A 14,647-nucleotide genomic window follows, 5' to 3' on the forward strand; every position below is an offset into this window, starting at 1 on the left:
AGGAGCATGCAGTCTCAAAGAGTCAGACATGACTTAGTGACTAAACAAGAACAACAACATATATCTGTCATTTAGTTATGGTTTTCTGGGCATACTGAAACTTTTCTGTATTTTCAGAAGTAAAATATTAAGAAATCTGTGAAGTAAAAATGAAGACTAATAGATAGTCCTCATATTTGAAATTAAATATCTTAGGAAAAATAAGATTTTTTTTTTTACTTAAAATTTTGAACAAAAAATACTGAGATGGTTAAATAAAATTTTTATTTTAAGCAAGAACTTACAATTCATTGATTTACAGACAAGCTGAAATGGAAGGTAATATAACTACTCTTTAAAATGAAATTACAGACTGGATTGACAATGACTTTATACAACTAAATGAATTTATCTTACATAACACATTAAAATTATCTTCTATATATTATGAACTGACATCCAAATCCACAGCTCTTAAACATAAATTCCACATGTTAACAAAATTTGTTGATTATAAATACATAGTTACTATGAATACATTTTAGGTGATTACCACACTTTTTTTCTCCTTAGTAAACACTGAGAATTATGACATATGCAGACAGTGTATAAGAGACCTTAAGTCAGCTTTGATTCCATTATTAAGAAATCCATACAGAATTGGATTAAGACAACAGGACATCATGCCTAGCAAGTGACATATGCAATATACCAACTTGAAATGTCTGTTTGAGATCAGGTTATCATTAAAATCGGTTACCACGTGGAAAAGGTGTAGAGGCATCCAGCTCACCGCAAACACTAGTATCAAGATAGTCAGTCTGTAGAAAACACTTCGAGATCTCTTTTTAATTCTCATGATAGACTGGTTTACTCTCATCTCATGAACATCTGAGTTTTCTTCTGGTTTCACCTCGAAGCAGGTGGGCACCCCTGGTATGAACTTACTGGATGAAGGGAGCGGACTCTTCCTGGAGCCCGCGTGCTCCGGAAGCCTTCCGGGGCGGTTCTCCAGTGGCGGCCTGGCTGGGGCTGGCAGCACACAGGCTGTCTTCTTGCTGTACCTCCTTCTGTGCTTCCTGATGAATGAGTAGCTCCACTTCTGGCTGCTGGGGAGCTTCACTTGGGGCCCACTCTTTTGGGAAGGATGGAGAGTTAAGTTGATCATCTCTTTTTCTTCCAGTTGGTTTTCTTTGTTGGACAATCCACAGCTTATACTCCTGCAGACACTAGTATGACTTACAGTTAGACAAACTAAGGGCAGAATATACTGAACAAGCAATAAAGAGATAGTGAAAGCAATTCGGTATGCATCAGATGGCCATGACTCGACACATAGATACCTGTTGCTCAGCAATGCCGAGCCAAAGGTCTCCTGAAGTTCCACAAGGCTGTGAAACACTGGGAGAGGAGAACACATTGCAAAACCCAGTGTCCAGACAGTGGCGATCAGGAAATAGCCATGGTTAGCTGTTAAATGATTGGATACAGGGTGTTTTATCATATGATACCTGACAATGGCGATGGATATTAAAATTAAAGTGGAAACCAGAACTGTCACACATTGAAGGAAAGGCATAATGTGACACATGACCCTGCCAAACATCCACTGATCCAGCAAGACCGAGGTCAGTGTGAAAGGTGAGCAAAACAGCACAACCAAGATATCAGAGAAGGCCAGGTTCCCTATGAGGAAGTTGACTGTAGTCTTCTGATTTCGCTTCCTCATGAGAGCCATCAAAATAAGTAGATTCCCCATAAAACCAAGAAGACTTACAAGTGTATAGAGTCCAATCAAAAAATACTGCAAGTCATCAACACTGCTTTTATAGTCATCCCAGACTGGGAAATCAGAGTTCCGAAGAGCAGCAGTATTGTTCTCGCCAGCAGATGTTTTGTTATAATAATCCTTGAGCTCTGAATCCATATTGTACTCCTGCTTGGAATAGAAAGACACTAGTTAGGAACTAAAAAAAAAAAAAAAATCATGACAACTATAAAGTAATCCATTGAGAAGGAAGCAAAATTTTACCATTTTCTCCTGTTACCTTAGTAATTTACTAAGAAAGTTTAGTGAAGTCTTTACCTGGCACCAAGTACAGTGCAAATATCAGCCATAACAATTATAGTAAGTTTAAATCTATCATCATTTCTATGATGCATTGATTCATGTTAAAACAGTAGACCAAAAAAAAAAAGTAGGCCTTTTTTTTTCACTTATGTAGGAAAAATGTAAGGGAAGGAAAAGGAAAATGTGGATAAGAACTTCAAGATATCTAATTATAATAGCTAATTAATACTTTTTCTAGTGGAGATACATGTTGTAGTCATATCTTAGATGTTTCTTTCTATCCTACATCAATCAAGGTCAAACTTGAAAGTAACCTGCCCTAAATTATTCCTTGATCTATTTAATTGGATATGATCTCCTTTGAATCCCACATATTTCTGTTTATAGAATCTGATACTATATGACATAATTTGCTTTGTACTGCAAGTATAATAAAAACTAGTTTATCTTATTTATGTATAACCAATGGGAAAGCAGAAACTGTCCTTTACTCACTATGATATCGACCATAAAACATGGCACAGTAACTTCATCATGGTACTGTTAAGTAAATATATGTGGGAAAATAAATTCAAACCAGAGTCTAATATCCCAAATTTACCAAGTTCATAAAATCTTCAGATTTGAGCTTCTCAAGTGTAGATACACTATCATAGGACCTACATGTACAGAGTAGTCACTCAGTAAATGTTTACGTGAACACAATCTTGACAGCAAAATCATCCTGTGATCAAGTCTCAGTTCTCTGAGACCTGCAGATTATCATGAATTAAACCACTGACCAGCTAGCTGCTGGTTTATTTAAAAACAAAATTTACTTGTTTATTTTTTAATTTAAAGATTGAAAATATATTTCAGCCTTAAAAAGATTGAATAAATTCATTTTGTTTAAGGAAGATATTATAGCATAAAGAAGTGATACTAATATGCTGCTGCTGCTAAGTCGCATCAGTCGTATCCGACTCTGTGCGACCCCATAGACGGCAGCCCAACAGGCTCCTCTGTCCCTGGGATTCTCCAGACAAGAAAACTGGGTGGTTTGCCATTTCCTTCTCCAATGCATGAAAGTGAAAAGTGAAAGTGAAGTCGCTCAGTCGTGTCTGACTCTTAGCAACCCCATGGACTGCAGCCTACCAGGCTCCTCTGTCCATGGGATTCTCCAGGCAAGAGTACTGGAATGGGGTGCCATTGCCTTCTCCGGATACTAATATAACATACCACAAATTTTGTCACCTCAAGGATATTAATAATATTAATACCACAATGATATTACTTATTTACTGTTATATATTACAGATTTGACATTATTGTCTAATGAAGTACACAATTGCCTATAATATATCAAGAAGAGGCAAAAGGAAAACCTTCTCCCCTTTAAAAAAGCAAGCACTTCCCATTTTTTTCTAAACAAGAATATCCTATAGAATACTCAGGATAGCAACAGCTAGTTAATTCTGATGAGTATACCTTGTAACAGATATCCTGATATAGATAGATAGACAGAAATATATATATATATATATGGATATATATGGAGATACATATATTTTAGGTACATATATCTTTAAAAAATCACTGTAAGTTTATCAATCTATTTCTAGATCTATAGTTGGGTAATTATGTTTAAAACTATAAAAATACATATATATTTAAATTAATAGTAAATAATTATCTTCTATTTATAAGGGATATATAGATCCTGGGCCAATAAATTTCCAAAGGGCAAATCTTATTGTGCACATACCTTTGTCATAAATAACTTTTCAAGTATACATACAGCAATTTTCAAATAGCATGATATAAGCATTGTTGTACTATGAGAAATTCAAAAGTTTTTTTCACAACTTCTATAACAGATCCTACATTATTAAATTTCTGAAGGCCAATTGCATTCCTTTAAAGTGAGACATCACTCAGTCATGTCCGACTCTTTGTCCATGGAATTCTCCAGGCCAGAATACTGGAGTGGGTTGTCTTCCCTTCTCCAGGGATCTTCCCAACCCAGGGATCAAACCCAGGTCTCCCACATTGCAGGCGGATCCTTTACCAGCCGAGCCACCAGGGAAGCCCCTTTTAAAGATAAATGAATTCAAAAGTTCAGGATCTTATTCATTTATTCTTAGGTGTTAATCAATAATTTACTCTGATATTGTCTCAAGTTGAAAAAGATTTCTGGTAGGTACGATAGTGACTCACCAGGCTTACTAAATCATCCCACTCATCATATTCCCAGTCAATGGGCTTCCTGCCGCTCCCCTGGACAGTTCCATGAGCTTCTAATCAGAGCAACCTCGATTGGCCTTCCTGCCTCATTTCCTGAGCTCCAGTGACCCCCTGGCTCCATCTGGCTTCTTCCCTATCCTATTTACACTCACAGTCTGTAAGGCTGCTTGTTACTATGATTCCTTTATACTCAGCTGTTCTTCTCTGGATTCACTTTTTGCAAACAGTCCTCTTTAGTTGTACATCAGTAGCTACTGATTGTCCCCCCTGCAACCAAGGCAAGGACAGAAGAGAAACTGGACAGTATACTCTATAATGGCTTTGTGTTTTCTGGGGACATGTAATTGTAGGGTAAAACATCTCGAGAGTAAAAATTACTGTCCCAAATTTTTAGTAAGAGAAGAAGCAGCACTATTGGTGATGACAGAAGAATGTGGCATGAGTCTAAAATTCAGGGTGCCTCCAGTGCATGGTCAGTTCTCTCTGTGACACTCTGATGGAGAAAAGGGAAAATGTCTCAATTATTTTCATGATTTTAATGATGCTTAATAGAGTATGTTGTACATAGTAGATGCTAAATAAATATGTTACTTAATCAATTTACAAAAGTAGTTTAATTTTCTCAGCTTTTAAAATAACAGAAATGAGTCATCCGGGGGACATGGACAAATTTAGCATAGAGTACGACTATATGTGTATATATGTGTGTGCATGTGTGCTTAGTCTGACTCTGCAACCCCATGGACTGTAAACCACCAGACTTCTCTGCCCATGGAATTTTCCAGGCAAGAATACTGGAGCAGGTTGCCATTTTCTCTTCCACAGAATCTTCCTGACTCAGGGATGGAACCTGGGTCTCCTGCATTGCAGGCAGATTCCTTACCATCTGAGCCATGGTTGTAGTATATGTGTATATGCAAACATACATGCATACATATATGTACATATGTATAAACATTTTATATATACAATGTATACAATAATATATGTATATATTTATGTATTGAATATATACAGATATATTAATACATTGAACATTGAATGTCCATTTATATTCTATATTCATATATATTTAATATTCAATGTATGAATATATAGAATATTGAATATATATGCATATATGTATGTATGTATATTTACATATACACATATATTAGAACCACTGAAATTAGACAAGGTTACAAAGGGCCCCAAAATGAAATGAAGAGTACCTACATAGGCAACTGTGATAATTTACCACGTTTCAACTTTAAATTATGATCAGGCCTCATTATAAAATGAGTCCTTCACTTTATTTCACTTACAGTGTGTTTTTACAAACTGAAGGTTTGTGGCAACCCTGCACAGAGCAAGGACCTCAGCACCATTTCTCCAACAGCACATGCTTACTTTGCGTCTCGGGGCCACGTTCGGTAATTCTCTCGATAGTTTGAATTTTTCATGACTACTTGTTATGTTGATCTGTGGTCAGTGATTGTTGATGTACTATTGCAATTGTTTTGGGACACTAGGAACTGTAACCATATAAGATGTGACTTAATCCACACACATTGTGTCTGTTCCCCCTTCTCTCCCCCTCTCCTCAGGCCTCCCTACTCTCTGAGACACAATATTGAAATTAGGCCAGTTGTTAATTCTACAATGGCCTCTAAGCATTCAAGTGAAAAGAAGAGTTTCAGGTCTTTCACTTTAAATCAAAAGCTAGAAACAATTAAGCTTAGTAAGCAAGGCATGTCAAAAGCCCAGATAGGCTGAAACCTATGTTTCTTTTGCCAAATAGTTAGGCAACTTGTGAATGCAAAGGATTTCTTGAAGGAAATTAAAAATGCTACTACAGTTAATACATGCTGCTGCTGCTAAGTCACTTGAGTCAGTCGTGTCTGACTCTGTGTGACCCCATAGACGGCAGCCCACCAGGCTCCCCTGTCCCTGGGATTCTCCAGGCACGAAAATTAATACATGAATGATTAGTAAAGAAACTGCCTTACTATAGATACAGAGGAAGATTTAATGGTCTGGATGAAAGATCAAACCAATGACATTCCTTTAAACCAAACCCTAATCCAGACCAAGGCTCTAACTCTCTCCAATTCTGTCAAGGCTAAGAGAGGTGAGGAAGCTGCAGAAGAGTCTAAAGCTAGCAGAGATTGGCTCATGAGGTTTAAGAAAAGAAGAAGCCTTCTCTATAACCTCAAAGTGCAAAGGGAAGCATCAAGTACTGATGTAGAAGCTGCAGCAAGTAACCCAGAAGATCTAGCTCATATAAATAATGAAGGTGGTTACACTTAACAGTTTTTCAGTGTAGACAAAATAGTCTTATATTGGAAGAAGATGCCCTCTAGGACTTCCATAGCTAGAGAGGACAAGTCAGTACCTGGCTCCAAAGCTTCAAAGGACAGGCTAACTCTCTTGTTAAGGGCTAATGCTCTAGTGACTTTAAATTGAGCCAATGCATGTTTATTATTCAGAGAATACTGGAGCCCTTAAGAATTCTGCTCAGTCTATTCTGTCAGTGCTTAATAAATGGAACAACAAAACATGTCTATTGACAACACAGCCTACCAAATTTTTTACACCTGCTGTTGAGATTACTGCTCAGAAAAAAAAAAAAAAAAAAGTTCCTATCAAAATATCACTGCACATTGACAATACAACTGGTCACCCAAAAGGCTGATGAGATGTAAGAGAATTCATGTTGTTTCCATGCCTGCTAACATGACATCCATTCTGCAGCCCACAGATCAAAGAGTAATTTCAACTTTCAAGTCTTATTAGTTAAGATAGAGAATTTTGTAAAGCTATAGCTGCCATAGATAATGATTCCTCTGATGGATTTGGGCAAAGTCAATTGAAAAACCTAGAAGGTTTCACCATTCTGGATATTGTTAAGAATATTTGTGATTCATGAGAACAGTCAACATGTCAATATGAACAGGAGTTGGGAAGATCATTTCAACCATAATGATGACTGTGAGGAGTCAAGACTTCAGTGGAAGAGGTAACTGCACCTGTGGAGGAAATAGCAAGTGGAGCCTGAAGAACTAACTGAATTGTTATAATCTCATGATAAAACTTTAAGGGGTAAGGAGTTGCTTCTTATGAATGAGCAAAGAAAATGGTTTCTTAAAATGGAATCTTCTCCCAGTCAAAATGTTGTGAAGGTTGCTGAAATGACAACAAAGGATTTAGAATATGATGCAACTTCAGTTGATAAAACAGCAGCAGGGCTTAAGAGGACTGACTCCAACTTTGAAAGGAATTTTACTGCAGGTAAAATACTAATGAACAGCATTGTTTGCTACAGAGGAATCACTCCTAAAAGATACAATTAATGGGACAAATTTCATTGTGTCTTACTTTAAAAAACCGCCACAGCCACCCCAACCTTCTGCAACCATCACTCCCCTGATCAGTCAGCAGCCACCAACACTGAGGTAAGACCCTTTACAGCAAAAACTCTATGACTCACTGAAGGCTCAGATAGCTTTTTTTTTTTTTAAGCAATAATGGATTTTTAATTAAGGTATGTACATTGTTTTGGGGCTCCCCAGATGGTGCTAGTGGTAAAGACTTGCCTGCCAATGCAGGAGGAATAATAAGAGACACTGGGTTTGGAAGATCCCCTGGAGAAGGGCATGGGATTCTATCCATGGAATTCTCCATGAGGCCCTTGGGATTCTGTTCATGGGATTCTCCTTGGGGTTTGGAGAATAACATGGACAGAGGAGCCTGGTAAGCTACAGTCCATAGGCTTGCAAAGAGTCGGACACAACTGAAGCTACCTAGCATGCATGCACACACATTGTTTTATTAGACATAATATTATTGCATGCTTAATAGACTATAGTTTAAACATAAGTTTTATATACACTGGAAAATGAAACTCATGTGACTTGCCTTGTAATGGTCTGGAACCAAGTCTGCAATATGTCTGAGGTTTGCCCCCAAATATCTTCACTGATAAAGGCTATCGCATAAGAACACAAAACCGAAAAGGTAAAAAATATTTACAACATTTTTACTTAAATGAAAAAGAAGTACATCAGGTTGTACAGTTGGTGGCTGGTACAATTCTATTATAATATATGCGCATAAATATTTGCACATAATTATATGCACATAAATAAGGAAAAAAACACTGTGTCATAAAAATGTCACCCTGAATATTCACTGGACATGACAAAACTGAAGACAACACTTCTATCCTTCTCTAAAAGACACTAATTTACACATTATTTAAAAGGGAGGCCTTTTTTGTTAATGAATAGCTAAGAGAGATCAGTTGTTCCTTTATTCATTCAACTAGCATTTATTGAACATCTAATATGCTAGGTGCTTTGCTAGGCTGTGGCAGAAGAATGATAACTGATACAGGTATGATGTGAAGAATATTCTGAGGTGTTAAGGTCTCTGATGAGTTGTTGCAAACTACAATTGTCTCATACACGAAAGGCCCTCAATGGATGATGAATAAAAGAAAGAAAGGCATTTTCCTGATGTCGTTTTTTCACTACAGCTTGAATACTTGTATTTCTGGGGAATCCTATGAATGTTTATTTGTACCTACTGATAGATTATCTTTTTTCCCTTATGCTTTCTCTCACCTCACATTCCTTCATTCATTCACCATTCATTTATTCATTTTATTTTGCTGTGACTATGTAGTTAAACTTTCTGTGCTCTTCCTGTAGCTCCACTCCACCCCAAGTACACACATAACACCTAAGATCACGCTCGACACTAAAGGAACCTTCTGTAAATTTTTTCTTGGATGGATAACTTCTCACAACTAAATAATGGATATTGCAAATGAGAGAAGGGGGCAAAGAGGGAATGTTAAACTGTTCCTTTCAAAGTGTCTCCTTGTAGCCTGGGAACATTTTGCACATCAGGAAAATTCTATCTAATAAGATTCAAGTCTTCCGTTTCTTTACTTGAAAAATTTATACTATAGGAATAACTTTAAAATGAAAGGTGAAAAAACATAGAGGGTTTCTTTCCTTAAACTTACCCCCTAATTTCTCTTTCTTCCTGAAAAGCACAATAAACAAGGCTATAATAGAAATGGAAATATCTTTAATAACGATCTGCTTTTCAACAAGTGTTGTAATGAATGTTGTACAATTTTATGCAGCATAAATATTTTACAGATAATAAAAATAATATTAAATGTGAACTTCTCTTCATCTTAGATCACTAGAGAAATTATGAAATAAAGAATGTTTTTAAAATGAAATATTATTTTAGAAGAAATCTGATATTGACTGTGTGAAAACTTTTGTGGTGCATAATTTTTGTTCACTCTTTTATACCTGGTTTTAACCCCCCTCCTCCGCTCAGAATTCCCAGGCTGAAACATCAAACTTGTATCCTTAGCCTTACAAGTTAAAGAAACAAAAGTTCCTGGTCCAACTGTAGTGACGTTTTTTGAAAAAGCAGTATCTTGTAAAGACACTGTAATTTTGTTATATTGTAATTGTTTATAAAAAATGATCTATATGTGACACCAAGACATATGGAATCTTGTGAATAGACAAGTATTTCAATAGATAGTTCTTAAAAAGAATGGGAGGAGCTGCACGGAACTCAGAGGACATACAAGGACTGAGCTTATACACTTAAATAAAGTCGCTTTGCTGTGATCTTTTCCTGCCTTACGGAAATACACATCTTTCTTCTCAAAAAGGTTACTAATCACACAAAAGAATTAAATACGTGCAATTGTTTCCCCTCTAGCAATGATAAAATATCACTTGTTGCCCACTTTGCTGTGATCCTGGGACAAATGGCTATGTTTCACGTTCTCAAATATCCCCATGATCTACTTTTAAAGCCAGAATCTGGCAAAATGTGAATTGTAAAGAAATACTGTTCCGTTCAGCTGATAAACACGCAGGCACGAGCCACCCTCTCTCCCCATTTCTTACATCAGTTTCTTTTCTCTTGAGAAATCTGAAATTTAAATTTGCATTTGGGAGGCAAATTTCGCTGAGAGCGCCTTAGGAGATTTCCACAGGCTCCCAGCAAGTCTCTGGGCTTCCATCCAACAGGGTGGTTCGGTCCCTTTAAAAGATAACTGAAAGGTCCGCAAGCTCGGGGATGAATTCCCAGCCTAGGAATTCGAGGCTCTGGGACGTGTCGGGATACCTGCCCCCGGAGCGCAGACCCGGGCGCGCCGCTGCGGGGTCCCGGGCGTCAGCGAGCGGGGCTGCAGGTGCTCGGCGTCCGGGGTCCCCGCCTGGAGCACCCCCCGGCACCCCAGCTCCGAATTTGCCGGGCTTCCCCGGGCTCGCCCTCTCCGGGAGCCGCGTCCTCCCTGCACCAGTGCCAGCGGGACCTTAGACACGCTCTTCCAGCTCAGCTCTGCTCACCCACGTCCCGGCCACCGGACTCGCACAGAAGCGCCGCTGAATCCTTCCCTCTCCCTCCGCGCCCCAGAGGCGCCCGCTCTCAGCTCGGACGCTTGACGTCAAGCCCGGCCCTATGGGCACCTCGGGGCGCCTCGGCTCCCGGGATCGCGGCCGTTCCTGCTCCCGGCGGCTGCAGGGACTCGGGCCGCCAGAGTAAGGGGCCGCTCTCGCCGAGCTCCCCGGCCCTGCTCCCCGAACCTGCTCGGGGCGCCCCCTACCTTTGGATCGGCGGGGGAGAGGAGGCACCCTGTCTCCCGCCAAGGCTGTGCAGGGAGGTGGGGCTCGGGGCCGCCGTGGGCGCAGCAGCGCCGTAGCTCAGGCTCCCCTTGAACTCTTCAAGGCCCAGGTTTTCTCCTTGCTCGAAAACAGAAAAATAATAAAAACCCAAAGCAAGCAGAGCGCCGGTCTTTCTCTCACCTTCCAGAGTGAAGCGGGGAGGCGTCTGGGCGGGGGTCGCCTAACCTTCGCTGGCGCGGGGTTGCCAAGGCACCCTGCGGAGCGGGGCTGGCTTCCTCCCGGCGCGGCGCGGGCGGCGCGTGGGCGCCAGGCGGGGAGGCTGCTGCCGAACCCTGGCTTCCACGGGCTGCGCCTGGCAGCTACAGACGACGGGGAGGGAAAGAGTTGTCATAGGTTAAAAAGACCAAACAAACGAAACTTGTCCTCCGTGTCTGCTCAACGTGGTTTCCGTCCTCCAGATGTCCAAATCTTTATCCATCCTGTAGATTTGCCTTATTTTTGGTTATCAGTTGTCAGGAGCCTATGGTTTCTCTGTGTGAGAGGGTGTGTGTGGGTGTGTGTGGGTGTGGGTGGGTGGGTGGGTGTGTGAGATAGAGAGAGAGAGAGAAATTAGGGATGAACTGGTAATAAACCCCTGTGTCCCTATCCTTTGAAGTAAAAGTATTTTCTTTTAGGCTACCAGGTCTCTGAGTCTCTAAAGGCTGCTTCAGAGCTAATAATTAGGAATGTGAAGATGTAGAAATAAAGAATAGCTGTTGGACTGGGGAATTGGTAACAATTTAGAATAAATGGACCACATGGCGGAATCATTAGGTCCCTGAAAGATACAGGCAAAGGGCTGACACATTTCCTGCTGCTGCTGCTGCTAAGTCGCTTCAGTCGTGTCCGACTCTCTGCGACCCCATAGACGGCAGCCCACCAGGCTCCCCGTCCCTGGTATTCTCCAGGCAAGAACACTGGAGTGGATTGCCATTTCCTTCTCCAATGAATGAAAGTGAGAAGTGAAAGTGAAGCCGCTCAGTCGTGTCTGACTCTTAGCGACCCCATGGACTGCAGCCCACCAGGCTCCTCCGTCCATGGGATTTTCCAGGCAAGAGTACTGGAGTGGGGTGCCATCGCCTTCTGCGACACATTCCTAGGTTGTTTTTATAGGAAGCAGATCCCCACCAGATCCAGATGAAAATTTATGATCGTAAGAATATAGACGCTGGAGTTTGAAACCAGAAGGTTGATGATGCTTGAAACTTAATATTGATGGCAACCAATTCAAGAATCATGCATAAGCTGGTCACTCACTCAGCAGCACTCCCTGTCACACTGCTTTTAAAACCCTCTCCCTGAAAGCCATCTGGGATTTGATTTTGAGCTGCCCATTCTCCGTGCCTGGCACCTGCAATAAACACTGCACGTTCCTTCACCGCAACCTAGTGTCAGTGGACTGGCTTTACTTGGGAGGGTGAGCAGAACCAAGTTTTCTTCTGTAACACGAAGAGGATCACAAAGAGGGTCTTTGACCATAGCTAGGTCTGAGAAGGGGTGTGCTTATTGCACACTTTAAAACTGAAAGCTGCTGTGTGACAGTCACAGTATCCCATGTCTAGCGACGAGTGCAGTCCCCTGGGAACAGCACTCTCTAAACTGGAGAGGACTGTGTCCCTTGGGAGCAATGTTACTTGTAAATCTAATTTCTGGGGGCAGTAAATATTAACTATTACCCCAGAAGTCAGAGAAAAAAATTCCTGTGCCCCTTTCTGCTGAATTTTAGTATTTGATACTCAGGGGACCTGTACGGACTGTTGTTGCAGAGCCAGAGCCATCCAAGAGCTCGTGAATATAAACGTCCTATTTCATTTGTCATTATTTTAACACAGCAGGCATTTTGAAAATGCCCATAGGCTTGTGTGGTGGGTGAAAGGAAAGATGAAAGTGTCAAGAAGCTACGCCTGGGGAGAAAAGAAAGCTTGGTTCTTAGACTTCCTTAACTCCAGCATCTATACTGTATACTGCCACACCTGCCATGTAAATTTCTACCCTTCTATCCCCTGTATAGTTACAATACACGCCTACTTCTGGGGCACATGGGCTTTAAAACAACTTCCAAAAAAGGCCCCTTGTGACTATTGTCTGGGAGGGGGGAATGTTCCCCCTTTCACTTCTGGAGTCCTTGTGGCTGGACTAATGATAAAATGAACACAAGGTAGATTTACAGGAGAAAAAGAAGTATATGTTAATTCATTTGCATGGAGAACTTGTAGAAATGAGACCTCAGAAGTGGCTAAAGCAGGCAGCTTTTACACTTTTTAGACAAACAATAAATTTGTGAGCAGGACAAGGGAATTTAGGCTTCGGGTGCTTAATTAGTAAGGCATCTAAATAGAGTTTGTGCTTGGAGCAGTAAATACAAGAAATAATATGGTTTGTTTATACAGGCTCAGTCGTGTCCAACTCTTTGTGACAACCTGGACTGTAGCCTACCAGGCTCGTCCATCCAAGGAATTTTCCAAGCAAGAGTACTGGAGTGACACAGGGATTGAACCCAGGTATCCCACATTGCAGGCAGATGCTCTACCATCTGAGCCACCAGGGAAGCATTATGCAGGCTTCTCTGCCCAGATTTCCTATCTCTGGTGATGAAGATGTCTTTCTGCCTCCACAGGAGGGGAGAGGACCTGTCGCAGGAGAGATTATTTCTTGATTCCAGAGAGACAGAAAGAAGAGTCAGAGTGTCTCTCTCACACTGGACTTTTTTTTTTTTTTTAAGAATTTTTTTGATCAGGACCATTTTTAGAGTCTATTGAATCTGCTATAATATTGCTTCTGTTTTACGTTTTGGTTTTTTGACCAGTAGTCATGCGGATCCTAGCTCCCCCACTAGGGATCAAACCTGCACCCCCTGCACTGGAAGGCTACGTCTTAACCACTGGACCACAAGGGAAGTCTCACACCGGTCATTTAAGTAACTTTAATTAGAGGTAACAAACATGCCATCTTGGCACATTTTGAGGTGGCCCACCATGAGCCCTAACACTATCTTCCAAAAACAAATACAGCTGGTCTATGCAATAAGCTTTTTTATGTTAAAAAGAAAATTGTAATTTATTCTTTCCACAAATTTCGGGTTTTTTTCTTTTGATGATATGAACCTTTAGGTTGGAAGTAATTATTAAAGTAAAAGTAAAAGGAGCATGTCTTTGAGATGCAGATTGTGTTTAATCCACCATTTCTGTTCTCACCACACGCACAAACATGCAAGCCTCAAAAAGAGAGTCAGAATTTCTTCTTTAAATACACATTTGCCATACATCATTAGAAATCCTTTCTTTTGAAAAGAATTGTCAATTTGTAAAATTTCAACAATATGTTACATAAAGAAGAAAATATGAAGATAATTGTGCTTTTATTTTCAAATTTTCCAGGAAGGATTCAAGATGAATCATTATAATTCTGTAGAGTATAATAGTGTAATTTTGCTTCTATTTGATGGAGTGTCATCCAAACAGAGGAAGTATCAACACTATCCCTGGGAATAGATATAGTAATGTCCACCTCTGTTCTATGTATTTTTCCCACTCACTATTTGCAAAATGCTCATTTGGGAAATTAAGTTGGGTTTTATGTGTGTTACAAAATTAAACTGGCCATTTTCCAGTTTTCATGGTTCTTTATCAGTTATAGAAGGAAGCATATCTATAAAGGTAAAAGTTAAAATTGCTCAGGAACTCCTGAG

At 40.2% G+C, this 14,647-nt stretch overlaps 1 protein-coding gene and 1 pseudogene across 2 annotated transcripts; one reads left to right on the plus strand and one right to left on the minus strand.

The window, feature by feature from the left end:
• Window positions 1-254: 254 nt before the first annotated feature.
• NPY5R (neuropeptide Y receptor Y5) lies at window positions 255-11,301 on the minus strand. Of its 2 annotated transcripts, XM_070790998.1 has the most exons (3): window positions 11,101-11,171; window positions 3,795-4,120; window positions 255-1,915 (listed from the first exon to the last, which is right to left on the minus strand). In XM_070790998.1, exons 2-3 carry the CDS (start codon window positions 3,855-3,857, stop codon window positions 566-568), a joined length of 1,413 nt encoding a protein of 470 aa, XP_070647099.1. In that variant the 5' UTR covers window positions 3,858-4,120; window positions 11,101-11,171; the 3' UTR covers window positions 255-565. The 2 variants fall into 2 exon arrangements, with proteins under 2 accessions (XP_070647099.1, XP_019817746.2); XM_019962187.2 differs by lacking the exon at window positions 3,795-4,120 and having other exon boundaries at window positions 11,101-11,301.
• Window positions 4,589-7,773, plus strand: LOC139183571 (tigger transposable element-derived protein 1-like; annotated as a pseudogene).
• Window positions 11,302-14,647: the final 3,346 nt, after the last annotated feature.

This window comes from Bos indicus, chromosome 6, assembly GCF_029378745.1.
Source record: "Bos indicus isolate NIAB-ARS_2022 breed Sahiwal x Tharparkar chromosome 6, NIAB-ARS_B.indTharparkar_mat_pri_1.0, whole genome shotgun sequence".
NCBI classification, from domain to species: domain Eukaryota; kingdom Metazoa; phylum Chordata; class Mammalia; order Artiodactyla; family Bovidae; genus Bos; species Bos indicus.

Coding starts and splice junctions, on each gene's coding strand:
- NPY5R (XM_070790998.1), bottom strand. CDS start 3,857: ATGCTTATATCATGCTATTTGAAAATTGCTGTATGTATACTTGAAAAG. Junction 1,916..3,794: donor AAAAGTTATTTATGACAAAG/GTATGTGCACAA, acceptor TATTCCAAGCAG/GAGTACAATATGGATTCAGA.